Here is a 23510-nt window from a genome sequence, read left to right as displayed (position 1 = left end):
AGGTTTCCTACTAACAGCTATTTGAATCTAGTACCATTACTGTAGGGATTAGGGAATATAACCATTGAAGCTGAAAACAAGTATATTCAATTATTTAAACAACATTGTGAAAGTACTATGTCCTTAATGAAATGTTAAAGTGACTAGCTCTGACTTGGTGAGGTGTGATGGTGGAGGTGGTGGGGGTCAGGCTGTACCTCTCGGCTGAGGTCCAGGTCATAGTCCAGCGTCTCCAGGTCCACCTCCTGGGAAAGTGTGGACGTGGCTGTAGAGCGGAGGGTCAGCCACTCATCTGACTGGGACCGAGGTCTATCACTGTGCTCTGCTGGACACTCCTCACCCTGGACCACACCCCGCGCCTCCTCCCCCTGCACCGCCCGCTCCAGCAACTGCAGGTCAAACTCCTGCTCTCGCCTCCACTGGAGGAGGAGGGGTAGACAGACATGACAGTTACACACAAACACTACTGCTTCACAGACACAATAGCTACACACCAACACAACCATATTGCTGCTTCACAGACATAACAGCTACACACCAACACAACCATACTGCTGCTTCACAGACACAACAGTTACACCAACACAACCATACTGCTGCTTCACAGACATAACAGTTACACCAACACAACCATACTGCTGCTTCACAGACACAACAGTTACACATCAATACAACCATACTGCTGCTTCACAGACACAACAGTTACACCAACACAATCATACTGCTGCTTCACAGACAACAGTTACACATCAATACAACCATACTGCTGCTTCACAGACAACAGTTACACATCAACACAACCATACTGCTGCTTCACAGACACAACAGTTACACATCAATACAACCATACTGCTGCTTCACAGACATAACAGCTACACACCAACACAACCATACTGCTGCTTCACAGACACAACAGTTACACCAACACAACCATACTGCTGCTTCACAGACATAACAGTTACACCAACACAACCATACTGCTGCTTCACAGACACAACAGTTACACATCAATACAACCATACTGCTGATTCACAGACACAACAGTTACACCAACACAACCATACTGCTGCTTCACAGACACAACAGTTACACCAACACAACCATACTGCTGCTTCACAGACATAACAGTTACACCAACACAACCATACTGCTGCTTCACAGACACAACAGTTACACATCAATACAACCATACTGCTGCTTCACAGACACAACAGTTACACATCAATACAACCATACTGCTGCTTCACAGACACAACAGTTACACCAACACAACCATACTGCTGATTCACAGACACAACAGTTACACATCAATACAACCATACTGCTGATTCACAGACACAACAGTTACACATCAATACAACCATACTGCTGCTTCACAGACACAACAGTTACACCAACACAACCATACTGCTGCTTCACAGACACAACAGTTACACATCAATACAACCATACTGCTGCTTCACAGACACAACAGTTACACATCAATACAACCATACTGCTGCTTCACAGACACAACAGTTACACATCAATACAACCATACTGCTGCTTCACAGACACAACAGTTACACATCAATACAACCATACTGCTGCTTCACAGACACAACAGTTACACATCAATACAACCATACCATTCTTCTCTGTAGCTATACTGTATATTGTGCATTTTCCCTTTTTCAAATAAAAAAAGGTGATATTTCTGTGTGTGTTTTCCATTCAAACATACATACAATGGCATACAACATAAGAAATGCAACAATATTCTCCACAGGCATAACCACCAGCGTGTACAGGCCTGTTGATGGGGGTGTGGTGCACATGCACGTGCAGTATGTGAAGTCCCAAGCTCTCAGACCACAGCATGCATCACTCTACTTGTGCAGTCAGTGATTAGGGAGAAGATGAGGAGGAGAGCGGGATCCATCTAGCTACATTCATTTACATGTACATATTGGTCCCAGGCATCATTGTGCTTACTAGACAACAAAAAAATGCCCACTGCAGTAAATACCACAAATACATATTTAATACACATGCAATGAAGAAAAAACACATGGCAAGCATGCATTTATTAGGAATATTTGTGTTTATTTCTTATTTGCAAACCTCTACATTAAATATGTGGAGAAGAGGGAGGGAGTTTAGTGATCCTCCATTTGCAGATTAACAGAGAAATAATATGCTGACTTGAGTTCTGATATGACTGTAAATGATTGGCACAATGGATACATGTACTTTACATTAGGCATCGCTGTATGTAGAGTCCGTTAATAAGGAGAGATACGTGGTGGTAAGATCCACAAGTCACCACAATCAGAACTCCATTCACACTGCTAAAGTCACGCCGTAGAGGCTTTTACTCACAGAGACTAAATGACTGAAACGCAGTATCAGACAGATGTTGCATCCTATCAAACAACAAGGCACATTAAATGTATTATGTGATGAGTCAATAGATGATGTTAGAAAATGTTTAATCCAGCAGTCTATATCCACACTTATCTACACTTTAAAATGGCAGTGAAAATAAACAATGTAAAAAGTCTATTTTTTTTTATCTGCAGGATTACGTATGTTTTGTCTGAGCAGCACAATGAGACCTGGTTAGCGAATGACAGACCATTCTAGAAGAAGGGTATGTGGTTAGTATCTTAGTAGTGGGCTGCATGAGTGGAACACAGACTGAAACACTGTCATGGAGCCTGAGAGTAGGTCAAACTGCAGTTTAGTCAGGGTGGGACAGATTGAGAGAGTTATTAGCTGCTGTGTGTATCTCCAGTATTGAGGTAACATTAGAGAAATGCTGAGAGAACACTTGTTGTTTAGCCAGGGGTGGGTGTAGGGAGGAGAGAGGTAATGGCTATGGGCTGTTAATGCATCAGTAGGGATATGATTCAGTGTAGCACAATCAATCAACTACAATCAACCCCCACAAAGCTCATTTACTGAAGCTGCATTAATGCATCAGTGTTTAGTACTAATAATTCACATAAAGATTCTCACAAGCTAACCAACAAAAAGCACTTTGACACAGTTAAAGATGGCCGACATATAAGAATGCCGTTTCCATATCTCCCAGGGTCTTTACTAGAGTTGAGGAAGTGAGGTTAATCATTACCATGATCACTATCATAGCAGAGTCTACTTCAGTGGAGACAGACTGTAGTCTAAAATGCATTATGTGAATATCTCTCAATCCTTCCAATCATTTTCTTGCGATGGAGTCAAGGACATCTGAAATCAGGGGCCTCGCCTATTCTGTCCTTTCTGTTATTGCATATTCATATACCTTCACTTCCTAGGTGAGAATACCAGGAGTTCCACCTGCATGTCACACCACAGCATCTCTCACCTCTCACACAATCACAGCAGTCAATTCTCACACCCACTTACCTGCTGCACCAGCTAGTTCAGGCCAACTCACACACTCAAACTCACATCAACGGCACTATGAAAACCCTACGCAACTGAAATGTATTAGTGGTCGCATGCATTGTTACGTCTGCATGCATTGTAGCTGTAGCTCTAATGGTCATGCTTTAGGCGTGTGAGGCGTAGCGCTAACATACTGAGCCCAGGTCTGCGGAAAGGGGGCGTTGCTGTGATGATGAGGAGGAGGAGGCTCGTGATGAAGAGGCCTGGCGTTCTCCTTGACTCAGGGTCCTCTTGCGCTGGCGGACCAGAGCTTTCTGGTGCCTCTTCATCCTCTGCAGCTGCTCCTCAGCACTCATCCTCCCCCTGCTCTGCTGCTGCAGCACATCCCCAGAGTGCAGACGCTCCAAGGCACTCTTTGGTCTCTCCTGAGAGGAGGGAGGGAGGGTATAAATTAACACAGCCCACGACACCAGCAAGAGAGAGCGGGAGGGAGGGAGCAGGGGAGAGGATGGCAAAGGAAGAGGGGGAGACAAAGAGGGAGAGGGAGAGCAGGAGGGAAAGAAAGGAGAGATTAAAGAGAGTTTAGGTGCCACCATAATTTTACATTAGATCAAGATGCAAAAAAGTCTGGGAGTTTTTAACAACGAGAAATTTAGAATGTTGAAGAAATCCCATTAAAGTGGATGATTGTTTTTGGGGGGGGAGGACAAAAAAAACGTAATAGTTTAAAAAGTATACATTTTATAAAAAAAAGCTGTATACAACACTATTCCAGACCGGTATGTTTTAAAGTTTGAATGGGGTTTCTAGCTTAATCTTGGCCTGCACTCCCAGACGATGAGTTCTCGGTCCATGTTGCAACATTAAAGAGGTTCTCCTGTATACTTTTTAGCCAGTAGATCTGAAAGCTGCGCTCACGAGCCAAAAGTGGTCCCCGAAAATTGCGTACTACGAAACATACACTGTATATACAAAAGTATGTGGACATCCCTTCAAATGAGTGGATTGGGCTATTTCAGCCACACCTGTTGCTGACAGGTGTATAAAACGGAGGACACAGCCATGCAATCTCCATAGACAAACATTGGCAGTAGAATGGCCTTAATGAAGAGCTCAGTGACTTTCAGCGTGAGACCGTCATAGGATGCCACATTTCCAACAAGTCAGTTTATCAAATTTCTGCCCTGCTAGAGCTGCCTCGATCGACTGTAAGAGATCTTATTGTGAATAGTATACGTCTAGGAGCAACAACGGCTCAGTCGCAAAGTGGTAGGCCACACAAGCTCACAGAACGGGACTGCCGAGTGCTGTCCTCAGTTCCAAGACTCATTTTTGAGTTCCAAACTGACTCTGGAAGCAACATCAGCACTATTTGTCGAGAGCTTCATGAAATCGGTTTCCATGGATGAGCAGCTGCACACAAGTCTAAGATCACCATGTGCAATACCAAGTATCGGCTGGAGTGGTGTAAAGCTCGCCACCATTGGACTCTGGAGCAGTGGAAAAATGCATTCTCTGAAGTGATGAATCACGCTTCACCATCTGACAATCCAATGGACCAATCTGGGTTGCCAGGAGAAGGCTACCTTCCCGAATGCAGTGTTAACTGTAAAGTTTGGTGGATGAGACATAATGGTCTGGGGCTGTTTTTCATGGTTCGGGCTAGGGGGTGGGTGTTCCAGTTAAGGGAAATATTAACCCCACAGCATACGGTGAAATTCTAGACGATTATGTGCTTCCAACTTTGAGGCAACAGTTTGGGGACGGCCCTTTCCTGTTTCAGCATGACAATGGTTTGTTGAGATCGGTGTGGAAGAACTTGACTGGCCTGCACAGAGCCCTGACCTCAACCCCATCAAACACCACCCAACATCAGTGGCCGACCTCACTAATGCTCTTGTGGCTGAATGGAAGCATGTCCCCGCAGCAATGTTCCAACATCTAGTGGAAAGTCTTCCCAGAAGAGTTGTGGCTGTTATAGCAAAGATGGGATGAACTCCATATTAATGCCCATGATTTTGGAATGAGATGTTCGACGAGTGTCCACGTACTTTTGGTCATTTAGATATGTGCACCACATCATTGCTATTTCTCAGGCTCTGCTGTGTGTGCATCTTGGGGTCGTGGCTAGAACTTGAATTGCTAGGGAGCTGGCCCACGTGGGGAACGACGTAGGTAAAATGTCGCAGCACAGCTTCCAGAATATGTTTTGCTTTCAAACTCGGGATTTCGTGGCTAATTGAACTAAGTCATTCTTCTCATATTATGCATGTATGATCTACATATTGACACATCAAGCCCAAAGCAGGAGGTTTAAAAATACTTAGTGGTCGCCAAAGTTCCAGAGCATGTCTTTAAACCAGTCATTCATTAGCATTGCATAGGCTGTCTTTCACCCCCTCAAGTTGTAGATAATTAAAAGGCGGCTGAAATTCCTGATTTGGCCTCGTTTGAGATTTGGTTCATTAAGAAATGCTAGCGGCTATGACTGAATTTAAACGTGAGTTGATTTCGGGGTGTAGTTTGATGTGGGTGTTTTGTGTGTGTGTGTGTGTTAGCAGGTGGAAAGAGTTAGCCAAATTCTTTCGCCAATTAGCTTAATCCGGCTGGTGTTCGACCGTGGCAAAATTGGTTCGGCTTTGGATAGCCCCCCGCCAAAAAAAAATCAGCCACTTTAATGGGATTTCATCAATATTCTAAAGCTCTCGTTCTTAAAAACTCCCAGACTTCCAAGATTCTATTCACTGTAAACAATGTGACTTTCCCAACAATTTAGACAAAAACTTAGAGAAGGAAATCTTAGTCTGCATTTGTGCTATTTAAATTTGAAACCAGAACAGAAATATATTTGACCAATCAAACCACACAGCTGCTTTAGTAACCGCATCAACAATTTTTTCTCTCAATGTTTTAAAACCGCTGCCATTTTGACCACTTTCCCAACCACTAGGATAACAACAGAGAGTACAAAATCTTAGTCTACTTCTAAGCTATTGAAATCGGAAATCAGAATAGGAATAATTTACACGAAATTACACAATCACGAGCTACAGCTGTTTTAGTAACCGCATCACCTTAATTAAGCTAACTTCACACTGTTGAATTAACTGCCGTGGAACTTTCAGAAATGTCAAATTATAGAAGTAGGGGAACACATTCCATGAATGAGAATCACTAATTAGTGTGACTTGCTTCTGCAAGAACACTCTAGTTAATTTATATACTTCTGACTTATCAGTGTGCCTTGCTTCACAAGACCACTCTAAATATTTAGAGTGGTCTTGCCCAAGCCCCCTCCATTTCTCCTTCACCCAAATACAGATAGCTGATGTTCTGAAAGTGCTGCAAAATCTGGACTCCTACAAATCAGTTGGGCTAGACAATCTGGACCCTCTCTTTCTAAAATTATCCGCCGCAATTGTTGCAACCCCTATTACTAACCTGTTCAACTCTCTTTCGCATCGTCTGAGATCCCTAAAGATTGGAAAGCTGCCATAGTCATCCCCCTCTTCAAAGGGAGTGACACTCTAGACCAAAGCTGTTACAGACCTATATCTATCCTACCCTGCCTATCTAAAGTCTTTGAAAGCCAAGTTAACAAACAGATCACCGACAATTTTGAATCCCACCATACCTTCTCTGCTATGCAATCTGGTTTCCGAGCTGGTTATGGGTGCACCTCAGCCACGCTCAGGGTCCTAAACGACATCATAAAAGACAATACTGTGCAGCCATATTCATCGACCTAGCCAAGGCTTTTGACTCTGTCAATCACTGCATTCTTATCTGCAGACTCATCAGCCTTGGTTTCTCAAATGACTGCCTCGCCTGGTTCAACAACTACTTCTCAGATAGAGTTCAGTGTGTCAAATCGGAGGGCCTGTTGTTCAGACCTCTGGCAGTCTTTATCGGGGGTGCCACGGGGTTCAATTCTTGGGCCGACTCTTTTCGCTGTATACATCAATGATGTCGCTCTTGCTGCTGGTGATTCTCTGATCCACATCTAAGCAGACAACACCATTCTGTATACTTCTGGCCCATCGTTGGACACTGTGTTAACAAACCTCCAGACAAGCTTCAATGCCATACAACACTCCTTCCATGACCTCCAACTGCTCTTAAATGCAAGCAAACCTAAATGCATGCTCTTCAACCGATCATTGCCCGCACAAGCCCGCCCGACTAGCACTATCATTAAACATCTCCAATCCAAACTTCAATCTAGAATCGGCTTCCTATTTCACAACAAAGCATCCTTCACTCATGCTGTCAAACATACCCTCGTAAAACTGACTATCCTACCGATCCTTGACTTCAATGATATAATTTACAAAATAGCCCCCAACGCTCTACTCAGCAAACTGGATGTAGTCTATCACAGTGCCATCCGTTTTGTCACCAAAGCCCCATATACTACCCACCACTGCGACCTGTATGCTCTCGTTGGCTGGCTACATATTCGTCGCCAGACCCACTGGCTCCAGGTCATCTATAAGTATTTGCTAGGTAAAGCACAGCCTTATCTCAGCTCACTGGTCACCATAGCAGCACCCACCCATAGCACACGCTCCAGCAGGTATATTTCACTGGTCACCCCCAAAGTCAACTCCTGCTTGGCCGCCTTCCCTTCCAGTTCTCTGCTGCCAATGACTGGAACAAATTGCAAAAATCACTGAAGCTGGAGACTTATATCTCCCGAACTAACTTTAAGCATCAGCTGTCAGAGCAGCTTACTGATCATTGCACCTGTACATAACCCATCTTTAGTAGCCCACCTGTCACGCCCTGACCTTAGTATTCTTTGTTTTCTTTATTATTTTGGTTAGGTCAGGGTGTGACATGGGTGATATGTGTGTTTTTGTCTTATTCTAGGGTGTTTGTACTGTCTATGGGTTTTTGTAGATTTATGGGGTTGTTTTCATCTAGGTGTCTATGTTATGTTGCACGTTTGCACATTGTTTATATAGCGGTCACGTTAGTCTTAGTCGTTTTGTTTTTTTATTTAAGTGTTCTTCTTGTTGTTCATTCAATAAAGAATAATGTTTTCACACCACGCTGCGCTTTGGTCCCCTCCATACGACGATCGTGACAGAATAACCCACCAACAATGGACCAAGCAGCGTGGTAACGGACAGCAGCAGCAATCAAAGGACTTCTGGACTTGGGAGGAGATTCTGGATGGCAAAGGACCCTGGGCACAGCCAGCGGAATGTCGCCGTCCCAAAGCAGAGCTGGAGGCAGCGAAAGCAGAGAGGCGCTGGTATGAAGAGGCAGCACGGCGGTGCGGCTGGAAGCCCAAGTGGCAGCCCCAAAAATGTATTGGGGGAGGGCACACGGGGAGTGTGGCAAAGTCAGGTAGGAAACCTGCGCCAGCTCCCCATGTTTACCGTGGAGAGAGAGGGCGTTGTACCGGGCAGGCACCGTGTTATGCGGTGGAGCGCACGGTGTCCCCGGTGCGTGTGCATAGCCCGGTGCGGTACATTCCAGCTCCTCGGTTCGGCCGGGCTAGAGTGGGCATCGAGCCAGGTGCCATGAAGCCGGCTCTACGCATCTGGTCTCCAGTGCCTCTCCTTGAGCCGGCATACATGGCACCAGCCTTACGCATGGTGTCCCTGGTTTGCCTGCACAGCCCAGTGCGGGCTATTCCACCTTGCCGCACTGGCCTGGCTACGGGGAGCATTCAACCAGGTAAGGTTGGGCAGGCTTGGTGCTCCAGATCTCCAGTGCGCCTTCTCGGTCCGGTCTATCCGGTGCCATCTCCACGCACCAGCCCTCCGGTGGCAGCACCCCGCACCGGGCTTCCTGTGCGTCGCCAGAGCCCAGTTCTCCCTGTTCCTCCTCCCCACACTTGCCCTGAGGTGCATGTCCTTGGCCCGGTACCACCAGTGCCGGCACCACGCACCAGGCCTAGAGTGCGCCTCGTCTGTCCTGAGCCGCTAGAGTCTCCCGTCTGTCCTGTGCCGCTAGAGTCTCCCGTCTGTCCTGTGCCGCTAGAGTCTCCCGTCTGTCCTGTGCCGCTAGAGTCTCCCGTCTGTCCTGTGCCGCTAGAGTCTCCCGTCTGTCCTGTGCCGCTAGAGTCTCCCGTCTGTCCTGAGCCGCTAGACCCGCCAGTCTGTCCTGAGCCGCTAGAGCCGCCAGTCTGTCATGAGCCGTCAGAGCCGCCAATCTGTCCTGAGCCGTCAGCCAGCCAGGGAGCTGCCAGAGCCGTCAGCCATCCAGGAGCTGCCAGAGCCGTCAGCCATCCAGGAGCTGCCAGAGCCGTCAGCCAGCCAGGAGCTGCCAGAGCCGTCAGCCAGCCAGGAGCTGCCAGAGCCGTCAGCCAGCCAGGAGCTGCCAGAGCCGTCAGACAGCCAGGAGCTGCCAGAGCCGTCAGCCAGCCAGGAGCTACCCTTCAGTCCGGAGCTGCCCTTCAGTCCAGTGGTGCCCTTTAGTAGGGTTGCCAGTCCTAAGTTGGCGGCGAGGGTCGCCGTTCCTAGCAGGCCACAAAAGCGGACTAAGACTATGGTGGAGTGGGGTCCACGTCCAGCACCCGAGCCGCCGCCGTGAAAGAGGCCAACCCGGACTCTCCCCTTTAGATTAGGTTTTTTCACGTTCGTCACGTTCGTGTTAATCGTTTTGTTGTTTTTTGTTTAAGTGTTCTTCTTGTTCTTCATTAAATAAAGAAGAATGTATTCACACCACGCTGCTCTTTGGTCCCCTCCATACGACGATCGTGACACCACCCAACTACCTCATCCCCATGTTATTTTTTTTGTTTGTTGCTCCTTTGCACCCCAGTATCTCTACTTGTGCGTTCATCTTCTGCACATCTTTCACATCTGCACATGTTTAATTGCTAAATTGTAATTATTTCGCCACTATGGCCTATTTATTGCCTTACCTCCCTAATCTTACTACATTTGCACATATTGTATATATGTTTGTTTATCCCATGTTTATCCCATGTGTAACTGTGTTGTTTGTGTCACACTGTGTTGATCTATCTTGGCCAGATCGCAGTTGAAAATGAGAACTTGTTCTCAAATGGCCTACCTGGTTAAATAAAGGTGAAATAAAAATAATAACAAATTTAATATTTCACCTACTTCTGAGTTATAGTTACTTGTGTTCCTTGCTTCAGCAACGCCACTCTATATATCAAAATACTACTACTTCGCCTGCTACTACAACATTCACACACTACTACGACGACGACGACGACGACGACTACTACGACGACGACGACGACTACTACTACTACAGTCACAACTACTGCAGTCAGTAATTCTACTGTTACTATACAACTAGCGGCTACTATCCCACAGCTGTAATACAGTATCTACTTATACTACTACACTAGCCTACATTTTTCATCAATAGCAATTTAAACTTCTAATCTTGTTTGATTATTATAACAATACTGTTGGTCAGCTGGAATAAGTCAAAAGTTTTCTTCATGGAAAATAACCTAGTTTTTTCCCATGTACTCAGCGTTTTGTACTAGATGCTGCATCTAATCAAGTCAGCTTGTCTCAGCTCCACAAAAGTAAAAGCCATGACAGGATTTAGAAACAATATTTGTGCTGCCTCTCCACCGACTCTCTTGACTCCTAGTCAGTCAGAAATAGTTGGAGTCTTACCTTCAGGCCAGAGGCGGCTGAGGCTCCTCTTCGGAGGGTAACATATGAGGAGATGTTTGTGGACTGATTTAGCCTGGATGAGGAGCCAGCCGGCCCTGAGAGAAAGACAGCAAATATGAAAACACGACTCCCAAGTGAGCACAAGAGCCAATGCATGTTCAGTGGGTACATTACAAAGCACATATTTGCTGCTGGTGTGAACACTATAAAAAAACTGAAAGCTGTTTAGTCTTTCAAGCTGTTTGCTTATTCTGAAGAGTAAGACTTCTTCAAAGAAACAAACATGTTATTCCACTTTACATCAAGGTGCATTACATGTGTTGGACCTAGAGCTACTTACCTCTGCTTGGCAGGGTCTGGTAGCCACCATCATGCCCCAAGGCCCCCATCCTCATGTGACCAGACCCTCCCACTCCCAGAAGCTCAGGTTCACTCAGGAAGGTGCGCAGCTCCACCTGACACCCACAGAGACAGAGATCAGTACCACACAGGCACACAGGCACACAGACACATGGCTACATAGCTCTCTCCAAGCACACACCTTGTTGTCTTCGTTGGTGTATTGGCCGATCTCCCTGTCCCGCTTGCGTTCGTCAGACTGCCGTTTGAGGCCTCGTACAGACGTGTGTCTGATGACGCTGCTTTCCCTGGGCAGCGGAGGCACGGCGGGGGCGTGGTCCTCAGGACTGTATAGCTGAGGTAGTGGTGGTCGGGGAGGGGCGCCCTCATTTGCCTGCAGAGAAAACAACCAACCAGCATAGCCTTTACCATCATATTCAACCACATTTACTATCAGATAGGATAACATTCAACACTATGTCCTTCGAGTGAGAGAGGAGTGGGGGCCACTCACCCATTTTGACACAGATATGGGGAGGGCTGCGGTGGTGTGCTGGGTGGAGGTGGGGGTTGTGGGGCTGAGGTGGGGGCTGTGCTGCTGGGCCAGTCTCATCTCTCCCAGGGAGGGACTGGCAGACAGAGAAGGCACTGACGACAGCGACACGGAAGGCACAAGTTTTCTCTCTAGAGGCACAAAAACACACACGTAAAACACCCCCCGACACACACAATATACACGTTAAAATTAGCCAAAACCCCCAAACTTCACCCACAAAAGCCAAATACACATACAGACCATAATCAACTCATCAATTTTGTCTCCTGTAACTATATAAGCACATGACAAGTAGCGTCCATTTCTCTCTCTAGCTCGTCCTGAGCTCCAGTGTGTGTTAGTAGAGACAAGCTCCAGCAGAGCCACAGCACTCCTCTCACCTGGGTTGGTCACAGAGGAGATGGTGACTTGGTAGTTGGCTTTGCTGGAGCTGAGGCCTGCTATTACGTCTTCAATCCTCCACAACTCCCTCTTGATCTGGGATTTCTCCTTCTGCTCATAGACAAACACACACACAACCATGAACACAAACACTACAAACGTTGTTCCCATCCCTCTGGGAATCTGTACGAGAGTATGTGTTTGCAGTGGTGTGGTTGTGGTGCGATCCTGACCTGAGAGAGACCACTGCGGTTCATCTGGCCCTCCAGAGCTGTCCTCAACCAGTCTACATTTCTCTCCAGGCTGCTGTACTCATTCCACGCATTCTCCATCTCCTGCATGAAGCAAGAGAAACATAGATAAAGAGAGAGTGAGAGAGTAAGAGAGGGAGCGAGCGAGATTGAGAGTAAGAGAGTGAGAAAGACAGAGAGGGAGGTTGTGTGGTCAGTCAATGGAGCTATGTCCAAATCAGTGCGCCAGGCTGTGTTAGGTCAGACAGAGCAGGCCTTACCGTGGACACCTGAGAGATCTCAGCTCTGATGTGCACCACATCCTCCTGCAGTAGTCTCTGCTGGTAGGATATCTTCTCCTGGTGGGCCGGCTGGTCCCGGTACTGCTCCATCTGCTGGTGGGACACGTCCAGCACGGACTCCAACTTGTCCTGTAGGACAGGACACCACGAGGGCGTGGGGTATTCACCACGAGACCATACGGGGGAGCTAATACACACGTACACATACCCAGGCACACACACGTGCACAAACATGTGCACACACACACAAACAAACACAGAAAAGCCAATACCTTGTCTTCCTTGAGCGTGCGTATCGTTGTTTCCAGATCCTGGAGGATCTTGTCTTGTTCACACAGTCGGCTTAACTTCACCTGCACAGGGAACAGCAGCAGGCAGCACAGAGAACAGAGATTGATCTGTGGTCTATTAAGAAGACTAGGTCTATGGCTGGAACAGGGACCCTCTGCCCAGCAGCTTCTGGTAAACACTATTCAAACCACAGTGCCCAGCAGAATGAATTGATAGTCTACTGAAGTCTGCTCTGTCTGTAAATATGTCAATAAGACCCATCTCTTTGAAATGCCCTGAGGACCTCTTTTCATCTTCTCTGTGTGAAAAATAAAGAAATAAAGCTTTATACTGTCTGCTTGTGGAGAATGGTAATGCCCATTATAAGTAATCATAATCAAAAATCCATATTTTGAAATTCACTTTTCAAGAGAACAGTGCTTATTGAGACTGGCATATTTGTTTCCCCGCAGAAATGGGTTATGTGTTTCTGAAAACAAAATAAGACTGCCTAGTTTACAATCTTTCTCACACACTGAGTGTTTATTCTTGAGTTCTATTTATCATTCTGTTCAATTAATAATTAAACTGTTTTTTTATTTCACAGCCGTATATTGTTGTTTTAATTGCATGAAATATTCATTGTTCAAACAAATTCACCAGCAAATTCTTATAAATTGTTAAACTGGAACAATGCTAATGATGAAAAGCCAAGACATCCAGCTTATTTACCTCCATTCTGAGCAAACAAAGAATTAAAAAGGCTGGATGACAGAAATCAAACTGAAAAATTTAAGAGCTCAACGTCTAAAATCCCATTACATGTATTTTTCCCTTTAAATTGAGAGCTGGAAATCAAGTCCCTCGTCGATACTCTCAGGCGTTAACAGTGAAGTTGTCTGTCCCCACAGTGCTGCATCTTCCCTCTGCTCCGTTCCCTCCCTACACACCCTCTGTTTACCACAACTACACAATACCAACTTCTCAAATCCTCAGTTCACTGTCTCTGTAGTGGGTTGTAAAGATGTGAAAAACGATAGACGTTGAAGAAAGAGAGAGATGGATAAACTGGGTGTGGGGGCCGGTATACTTACATCAACATCGCTCTCTGCTATCTGAACAGGTCTCGATGGTCTGTCTTTTAGAGTTTCACGGCCTGTAACCTGCAATGCCCCAAAGGCACAAATACAACCTTACTTCTCCCAGTAATAGTTGCAAAAAAAAGTTCAACTACCCTAAATATTAAAACCAACTTCAATAGATAACACTCAACAAAAACATTACAGCAATTATCAAGCAACAGCATGAGACCTTGCTAAGGACACTGGGATGGCAGAAACCACAATGTAGAACAGATATGCAAAAAATGATTCAACAAAAAAAATGTGGGTAGTAGTGTGCACAAGACAATGCAATATACTGCTTTAAAAGCTGTGCAAATATATTTATGGTCAAAAACAGCATCTGTGCATTTAAGAGAGAGGCCACAACGGAGAACCACAAAGCTGCTCTTTCCTGGCAGTGTGTCCGTGGGTTTAGTTAACGACCGTGTCCTCTTTATGAACCAAGAGAAAAGGGAGGAACGAGCAGGAAATATGGCACCTCCTGCAGATCCTCTCTGTTACAGTGATACATCAGACTTGGCCAAATACATATCTCAGAGACGTCAGTGAACTGGCCCAGTGAGAATTGATATAAACTGTAGATATATTTCAGTGTCTTTCGCTAAGAGATTTCAATTGACTCAATGCCCAAACAGAGCTAATGATTTCTGTTGATACATTTCAAAGGGCATAGAGATGTAGGTGTGTTTACAATTATAACCAAAGCACACATTATTTAGTTGACCTTATAGCTCTGATTCTAATACAAGTGTTATATGATAATCAGTATTGACGTTTCTCAAAGAGCACCCTTGGGTCGTCTCTATAGTGCTTACAAGACAAACAAAAGGAAAAGAAAGGCTTTGAAACAAAGTGCAATCCAGGGTTCAACAGCATGCAATGGGAATCCCTCTCACAGAGAGCAGAGACAGAGTCCACATCAGTCAGTCAGCACACACTGACACAGCATCACCATGATGGACTACAGTACCCAGCAGGCAAAGCTATGCACTACAGTCACCGGTGGGTCTCTCTTCTAACATGGCCACTCATCACAGCAAACATGGGCAGGTGAGGAGTGCATTATACACATTCTATTAGGAGAAGCAGTGGAATCTCTTTGTATGCACACCATCCTTACATTCCAACTGGACCCAAAACCTGGAGGGGTGTTTTCTAACACATTGTGTACCATAACGATCAACGGGTCAATACTTTTGATCTGTTTTAAAACAGGAAATAGAGAGGTGTTACATCAGAATGTACACATCGATAATAGAACTCCCCACTCCAAGAAACAGAAGGTTAATTAAGGTTTGTGGTGTTGTACATACAAATCACTTCAGGAGGATCAAATGCTTTGTACTGTTGTTAATGGAAGAGAATTGCTGGTAGCAGAATGTAGAATCTTTACAACACACAAGGTCATTCTGCTGAAGCTGGCATTAGACTTACACTACTGGTCAAAGGTTTTAGAACACCTACTCATTCAATGGTTTTTCTTTATTTTTTACTATTTTCTACATTGTAGAATAATAGTGAAGACATCAAAACTATGAAATAACACATAGAGAATCATGTAGTAACCAAAAAAGTGTTAAACAAGTCATAATCTACACTGCTCAAAAAAATTAAGGGAACACTAAAATAACACATCCTAGATCTGAATGAATTAAATATTCTTATTAAATACTTTTTCCTTACATAGTTGAATGCGCTGACAACAAAATCACACAAAAATGATCAATGGAAATCAAATTTATCAACCCATGGAGGTCTGGATTTGGAGTCACACTCAAAATTAAAGTGGAAAACCACACTACAGGCTAATCCAACTTTGATGTAATGTCCTTAAAACAAGTCAAAATGAGGCTCAGTAGTGTGTGTGGCCTCAACGTGCCTGTATGACCTCCCTACAATGCCTGGGGTGGCGGACGGTCTCCTAATGAGGTGGCGGATGGTCTCCTGAGGGATCTCCTCCCAGACCTGGACTAAAGCATCCGCCAACTACTGGACAGTCTGTGGTGCAATGTGGCGTTGGTGGATGGAGCGAGACATGATGTCCCAGATGTGCTCAATTGGATTCAGGTCTGGGAAACGGGCGGGCCAGTCCATAGTATCAATGCCTTCCTCTTGCAGGAACTGCTGACACACTCCAGCCACATGAGGTCTAGCATTGTCTTGCATTAGGAGGAACCCAGGGCCAACCGCACCAGCATATGGTCTCACAAGGGGTCTGAGGATCTCATCTCGGTATCTAATGGCAGTCAGGCTACCTCTGGCGAGCACATGGAGGCCTGTGCGGACCCCCAAAGAAATGCCACCCCACACCATGACTGACCCACCGCTAAAACGGTCATACTGGAGGATGTTGCAGGCAGCAGAACATTCTCCACGGCGTCTCCAGACTGTCACGTCTGTCACATGTGCTCAGTGTGAACCTGCTTTCATCTGTGAAGAGCACAGTGCGCCAGTGGCGAATTTGCCAATCTTGGTGTTCTCTGGAAAATGAAAAATGTCCTGCACGGTGTTGGGCTGTAAGCACAACCCCCACCTGTGGACGTCGGGCCCTCATACCACCCTCATGGAGTCCGTTTCTGACCGTTTGAGCAGACACATGCACATTTGTGGCCTGCTGGAGGTCATTTTGCAGAGCTCTGGCAGTGCTCCTCCTGCTCCTCCTTGCACAAAGGCGGAGGTAGCGGTCCTGCTGTTGGGTTGTTGCCCTCCTAAGGCCTCCTCCACGTCTCCTGATGTACTGGCCTGTCTCCTGGTAGCGCCTCAATGCTCTGGACACTATGCTGACAGACACAGCAAACCTTCTTGCCACAGCTCGCATTGATGTGCCATCCTGGATGAGCTGCACTACTTGAGCCACTTGTGTGGGTTGTAGACTCCGTCTCATTCTACCATTAGAGTGAAAGCACCGCCAGCATTCAAAAGTGACCAAAACATCAGCCAGGAAGCATAGGAACTGAGAAGTGGTCCCCACCTGCAGAACCACTCCTTTATTTGGGGTGTCTTGCTAATTGCCTATAATTTCCACCTGTTGTCTATTCCATTTGCACAACAGCATGTGAAATGTATTGTCAATCAGTGTTGCTTCCTAAGTGGACAGTTTGATTTCACAGAAGTGTGATTGACTTGGAGTTACATTGTGTTGTTTAAGTGTTCCCTTTATTTTTTTGAGCAGTGCATTTTATATTTGAGATTCTTCAAATAGCCACCCTTTGCCTTGATGACAGCTTTGCACACTCTTGGCATTCTCTGAATTCTATGAAGCCGCACAGCAGCAAGATATTTTCCGGGTTCGAGAGCATCAAATCCGTGATGTATCATGGGTAAATTGTGACTGACTGATCTACAAATAATATTGTGTAGTTATTTAGGATGCAAGGTGATTTGTAGATCAGTGAGTCTCGACACGCCTTTAATGTCGGCTGCAATGTCGAACGTGCCCATTGTAGGTCTCTTTTAGCAGCATTGCCTGATGGGAAGTGAAATTTATGTCGTACTGTGCTGCTTGAAACTTCAGTTCCCATCAGTGTAGGAATGATATGTTGGCCCCATGTTTTCAGGGTTTGAATATGTACTATTCCAAATGTACTTTTATCCAATTGCAAGGATAGCTAGCTTTGACACAATATAGAAAATTGTATAATTTATACTGTAGCCGATAATCATATCATTTTATGTATGAGATCATATTGCACTCAAGTTGTTTTCTTTGCTGAATTGATAGTAAAGACACACAGATGAATGCAGCATAGCATTATTCTCAGTACACAGAGCATTAGTAACAAAAACAACAGTGGTTAAAACACACAGAAGACCATTTAAATTCCAACATCAACCTAAACCACACAGCCCTGAGGAACGAGGTCAGAAAGAAGAGGAGAGAGCAGCAGAAGGAGGTGTGTGAATGAGGAAGAGGCTGACACTGTAGACAGTGGAAGGAAGAGCAGGATGCAGGCTACAGAGGAGAGAGGAGGAAGAGAGATAAATCATCATTTACATGATCTTTTCTCTTGGGGCCCACCTTCAGATCTAGATAATCCAGGTCCTTCTTCAGTTGCATGTAAGTATCATCTGCCTGACAGACAATGAGGAGTGGAGAGACAGATCACAAGACGGAAAGCTGCAAAGGATGCTAGGAGGCTATAGTATAGGAAGACTAGTCAGGTGCTGTTACAGCACAACTCTATATCTCTACTTCCTTCTCATTGGAGAGATCATATCAATACAGTCAAATTAATATTTTTGAGGCAAAATAGGACAGTAAATCAGGCAAATTGATTCGGTTATATTATGAGAATTTACACCAAACTAGATTGTAGTGTAGGGCTGCTATCTAAATAGTTTAGGGAGGCTTACACAAATAGCTGAAGCATTTCATAGGGCAGTATACTGCTTATAATTCAGTTCACCAACAAATCTCTGGCATGGGTGAATTATGTCTACATGAGGATGAAGAGAACATAAGCGTTGATGGAGAGAGACTGAGCATGGTTGTCATTGAGCAACTTTACAGCTTCACTGTGGTTGTGCAGGTCTGAGAACAGAGCAGTGCACTGTGTTTGGACTGGCTCTTCTAGGGCAGGGGTCAGCAACAGGCACCTTTACAGCTTCACTGTGGTTGTGCAGGTCTGAGAACAGAGCAGTGCACTGTGTTTGGACTGGCTCTTCTAGGACAGGGGTCGGCAACAGGAACCTTTCTTTCTTTTTGGTCATAAAAGAGACTGTAAAACCACCAGGAATTCAGTTGAATTTAGGAAATCTGTTCCCAAGTACTCCCACAAATTTAAAAAAAGAGACATATGTGATCATGACTCGGTGTAATTAACAACAACATTTTCAGTGTACAAATTATTATAATTAGGTTCCATTTGCTCCAACAAAAACCGTCCCGCGGCTGAATCTAGTTGCCTACCCCTGCTCTAGGGAGACACACTCCTGAGCCAGCCTGTATACCCAGGATCACTTTACACTAATAAGAATGACCTCTCAGATACACACAGTTCAACACAACCAGGACTTAGAGGGGAAATGTGAAAGAAAAGTAAAAAATAAATTTCTCATTGTAGTTATCCAGGTTTGCAAAGACCTCAAACAACAGAAGATAAGGCTACAGTATATGTACGTGAAGACAGGCACGGTGCATAGTCAACAAGCAACATGCTTGATATGAAGCTTGGGAGCAACATGATGTTTGTTTTTTAACAAATCAAATGAAACACGTCTCTGTAAGGCTCAACGGAGTGCTACATCATGCCGACAGATGAGTGAGGCCGTCCATTCAAACACAACACAGGCTGGTGTATCTATAGCTGCAGACAGTCCATGCTAACAGGGGAGCACCTAAGCCACTAGTAAAACAAGACACAACCAACACACCACACAGTCCAATGAATGATGGAGCTGGGACCAAAACACTAGCAGAGACACAGACTGCGGGTGATGGGGATTTGTCTGGGGGCTGGGGATCCACAATTAATTGGAGTGGGGCTGCAGAGCAGCAGGGCGGCTGCAGGGGGGAGGATACGAGGGGGCCTGACCTGCAGGCTGGGGCCGAGGAGGCCGTTGTGATGTAGGTGGTGGAGGGCGTCGCCGTGGACACCAGCCATCTTGGCCTGGTGACTCCTGAGCTGAATGAGCAGCAGGGTCAACTCCTCCGGCTGCAGTAGGGTCAGGCCCAGGCCAGGGAGAGGAAGAGAGGGAGGGAGGGATAGAGAGAGAGCACTTCAACACCTGGCCACCAGGGCGGCAGCAGTGAGGGCTCAGCTCTTCAGGCCCCAGAGAGCTGTGGGCCAAGGCATCCTACGACAATACCTGCTCCTCTCTCCCTGCCACCCACACAAGGCCCTTCAGAGCAGAACAGCACTGAATCCACCAGCTGAAAATGGTGCTGCTTTCTGACTGAAATGTATTACATTGAAGTTCCCTTCAGCATTAATCTTTAATAGTCCTAATATAAAGCAGAGAATAGTTTAAACTGGGTGTGATGAAGATAAATGAACAAGACAGAAGCTGTACCGTTTTCCCATGCAAGCTTGGTGCGCTGACTGTGTGTGTGATGTAGCCCATGGCTGGCATTGACCGTCTCTCCAGCTGACTAGTCTGTGGGAAAACAAAGACATCAACAGGTTATTAGGCTACATATCCCATTTCACAGATCAAACAGTATGGCAAATCATAAATGAACATTTACAAGGATGAATATGCCTGCAATGAGGTTCAGATCGTTCCTGGCTTTCTGTCCCCGCTACTGGGCATTCTGATATGTAGCACCCCAAACTTAAAGGGAATGCCTGCAACTTCAGATCGTTCCTGGCTTTCTGTCCCCGCTACTGGGCATTCTGATATGTAGCACCCCAAACTTAAAGGGAATGCCTGCAACTTCAGATCGTTCCTGGCTTTCTGTCCCCGCTACTGAGCATTCTGATATGTAGCACCCCAAACTTAAAGGGAATGCCTGCAACTTCAGATCGTTCCTGGCTTTCTGTCCCCGCTACTGGGCATTCTGATATGTAGCACCCCAAACTTAAAGGGAATGCCTGCAACTTCAGATCGTTCCTGGCTTTCTGTCCCCGCTACTGGGCATTCTGATATGTAGCACCCCAAACTTAAAGGGAATGCCTGCAACTTCAGATCGTTCCTGGCTTTCTGTCCCCGCTACTGAGCATTCTGATATGTAGCACCCCAAACTTAAAGGGAATGCCTGCAACTTTACAAACTAATTTGTGCACACAGCATATTTTTCTTCTATCCATGTACTTATTTCCATCCTTCCTCCTCTTAGTTGAAATAAAGTGTGCCCCCAGTTTAAGTTGCTAGAGGGTTTGGAAGGTTTGACATTTTTGCTTAACACACAGAATTCCTTGGCTAGGCCCTTCACAGAACCTTAAAAGGACACAAACAACGAGATTGAATTAACTACACATAAATTATCCCCAACCTGCCTTCTTAAAATAACATTTGTTTGCTATCAGCGAGAGAAGCACTGTGAGCCATTCCCTCAGAGATTCCCAAGCCAATCTTTTTTTGCTGTATAATAGGTTTTTAATTTAAATGTAAGATCAGAAGAAAGAGAACCTTGCTGATGGTTGAGATACAGTGGAGATGTTTACAGGGTGCTGAGAGGCCCTGGGCAAATTGAATTAGCCGCTAAAAACACACACACACACACACACACACACACACACACACACACACACACACGATATTCCATAGAGGTACATGGAAGCCCTGAAATACACACTCAAGCCAAAAAGACATCACCAGTCTGAGAGATGCTCGATTCATCAAAACAAAGTTCATCTGCAGACTAAATGTAGTACCCATAAACCATTGCTTTATTGGATGGTCTCACACACACACTGTGGCTCATTAAAAAAATACTTCTCCTCTTTGAGTGTTTATGATTATTCTGTGAGCGAGCAGAGCGGCAGTGTTCTATTTAAGACACATAATTAGTGACTTGGCGTTGTGGGTGAATGATGAGGAAACAGAGGCTGGGACATTCTGTTTAGTTGGCGTGAGGACAGTGTGCTTGCGATAAGGGCTGCGTGGAGGCTGGTGTGGTGCAGCCTTGTAAAGACAGCCTCACATGTGGGGGGTATGGCAGCCAGCAGGGAGACAGCACAGGGTGCGGATGGCACAGGACAGTGCCTTGTCACAGGGGGTCACACACTCATACACACGCGGCCATAGAGGCTGGTGGATGTCTGAGCCCGGAGACTGGGCCGGGCCAGGAGGAATGGGCGATGGGGAGTTTCCCACTCACACACACACGGCCACACAGGCTGGTGGGTGTCTGAGCCCGGAGACTGGGCCGGGCCAGGAGGAATGGGCGATGGGGAGGTTCCCACTCACACACACACGGCCACACAGGCTGGTGTGTGTCTGAGCCCGGAGACTGGGCCGGGCCGGCCTGGGAGATGGGAGGAATGGGCGATGGGGAGGCTCCCACTCACACACACACCCTACCACCTGTGTAGAGGGCCTGGGTGTGGACTGTGTGAATCCTTCGGAGCTTGTGCCCGGCATCAAAGTGAAGATGCCGGGAAATTACAGCAGGGCTACTTCTCATGCTCATCTTCCCATGGTTGGCCCTTTCTCTAACGGTTAATGTGTCAAAGTTATTATTCCTCTAAGACAGAGATGAATTGGAAATTCACTACAAACAATATGGCCTCAGTAACTGTGAGAATGAAACCCTTTTATGAAAGATGAACGTTCCTTAGCTGTAAAACATTTAGTCTTGTGCCAGTCCCAGGCTGGTAAACCAGCCTCTTTAACCCTTTAAACCCCAGTCCTACCTTAGAAAGCTGAGAAAACACCCGTCTAGGAGAACTGGAGCCGGTGGGCGACTCCCTAGGTGGCACCTCATCGAGCGGCCTCACCGTCACCCTGTCTGAGGGGGTGTGTGGCCTGTGGGGGGACAGTGGTTTGAAGGTGGGGATAGATGGGGGGACTTCACAGGGGGAAGGAGGCACAGAGATGGAGCGAGGCATCTCCACAGTGACCCTGAAGGAGGAGGTGTCCAGAAACTCTGGCCCGGTGTAGATGGGCGCCGTGGGGCTGCCGTGGCGGAACTGCTGGCGCTGCTGCCACTCATACAGCTGCCATACCATGCCCTCCTTGGTGGCCATGCGCTCATCGGTGGACATGCGGAAGTGGCTGAGCCGGTCGTGGGCATATTTGTAGTCGCTGGGCAGGTTGCGGGGCGCCGAAGGGGAGCTCCCGCCAGACGGGAGTCTGGGGGTCTTTGGCAATGTCTGGTAGGCCTCTACTACCACGGCCTTAGGCTGCAGGGGAGGGGTCCGCCGAGGGAGGGGGAGGGAGTACTCAGTAGTAGATGTGTTGCTAAGGTTAGGAAAGAGAGATAGGGCCTTTTATGAACTGTGCAGTCTACTTATTTCACCAGGTACATAATTGAGCATCAATACTGAGTTGAAACTAAAGTGCATTTAAGTAAAAAGTATCAACAGCCATTCAGGCATGACCACTTTATTCTAACAAACATTTACAGTGAAAAAGCAGTTCAGAGCTGAGATATTCACAATCGCCACCAGGGGGAGACATTTATAAATAGTTAGTTATAATACAGTATGTCAATTGAATGGTTGATATTGGGGAATGGGTTGAGGCTATAGTTTGCACAGCAGGCTTCTAAGGGGAGAACGGATCATAATAATGTCCGGAATGGAAAAAAGGGAATGGCATCCAACACATAGAAACCATGTGTGTGATGTATTTGTAACCATTCCATCTATTCCGCTCCAACCGTTACAGCGAGCCTGTTCTCCCTAATTAAGGTGCCACCAACCTCCTGTGAT

General features: G+C 46.2%; 1 protein-coding gene across 5 annotated transcripts in view; it reads right to left on the bottom strand.

Annotated features, from left to right (window-relative positions):
- Positions 1 to 23510, bottom strand: part of LOC135550437 (pleckstrin homology domain-containing family A member 7-like) — a 140958-nt gene that overhangs the window by 10403 nt on the left and 107045 nt on the right. Inside the window, exons 11-25 of one of the 5 annotated variants that reach the window (XM_064981234.1) lie at positions 22491 to 23037; positions 20206 to 20289; positions 19728 to 19847; positions 18188 to 18265; positions 14164 to 14232; positions 13072 to 13152; positions 12779 to 12928; positions 12501 to 12602; positions 12267 to 12378; positions 11845 to 12014; positions 11533 to 11724; positions 11332 to 11446; positions 10992 to 11086; positions 3567 to 3797; positions 198 to 419 (exon numbers count right to left, since the gene is read on the bottom strand). In XM_064981234.1, coding sequence (XP_064837306.1) covers positions 198 to 419; positions 3567 to 3797; positions 10992 to 11086; positions 11332 to 11446; positions 11533 to 11724; positions 11845 to 12014; positions 12267 to 12378; positions 12501 to 12602; positions 12779 to 12928; positions 13072 to 13152; positions 14164 to 14232; positions 18188 to 18265; positions 19728 to 19847; positions 20206 to 20289; positions 22491 to 23037 — 2368 coding nt within the window. The remainder of the gene's footprint in view (positions 1 to 197; positions 420 to 3566; positions 3798 to 10991; positions 11087 to 11331; positions 11447 to 11532; positions 11725 to 11844; positions 12015 to 12266; positions 12379 to 12500; positions 12603 to 12778; positions 12929 to 13071; positions 13153 to 14163; positions 14233 to 18187; positions 18266 to 19727; positions 19848 to 20205; positions 20290 to 22490; positions 23038 to 23510) is intronic. The other 4 variants (XM_064981242.1, XM_064981247.1, XM_064981254.1 and 1 more) reach the window with 4 other exon arrangements.

Source organism: Oncorhynchus masou, chromosome 1, assembly GCF_036934945.1.
Source record: "Oncorhynchus masou masou isolate Uvic2021 chromosome 1, UVic_Omas_1.1, whole genome shotgun sequence".
Lineage (NCBI taxonomy): Eukaryota > Metazoa > Chordata > Actinopteri > Salmoniformes > Salmonidae > Oncorhynchus > Oncorhynchus masou.
This window is presented reverse-complemented; position numbering and strand designations above follow the sequence as displayed.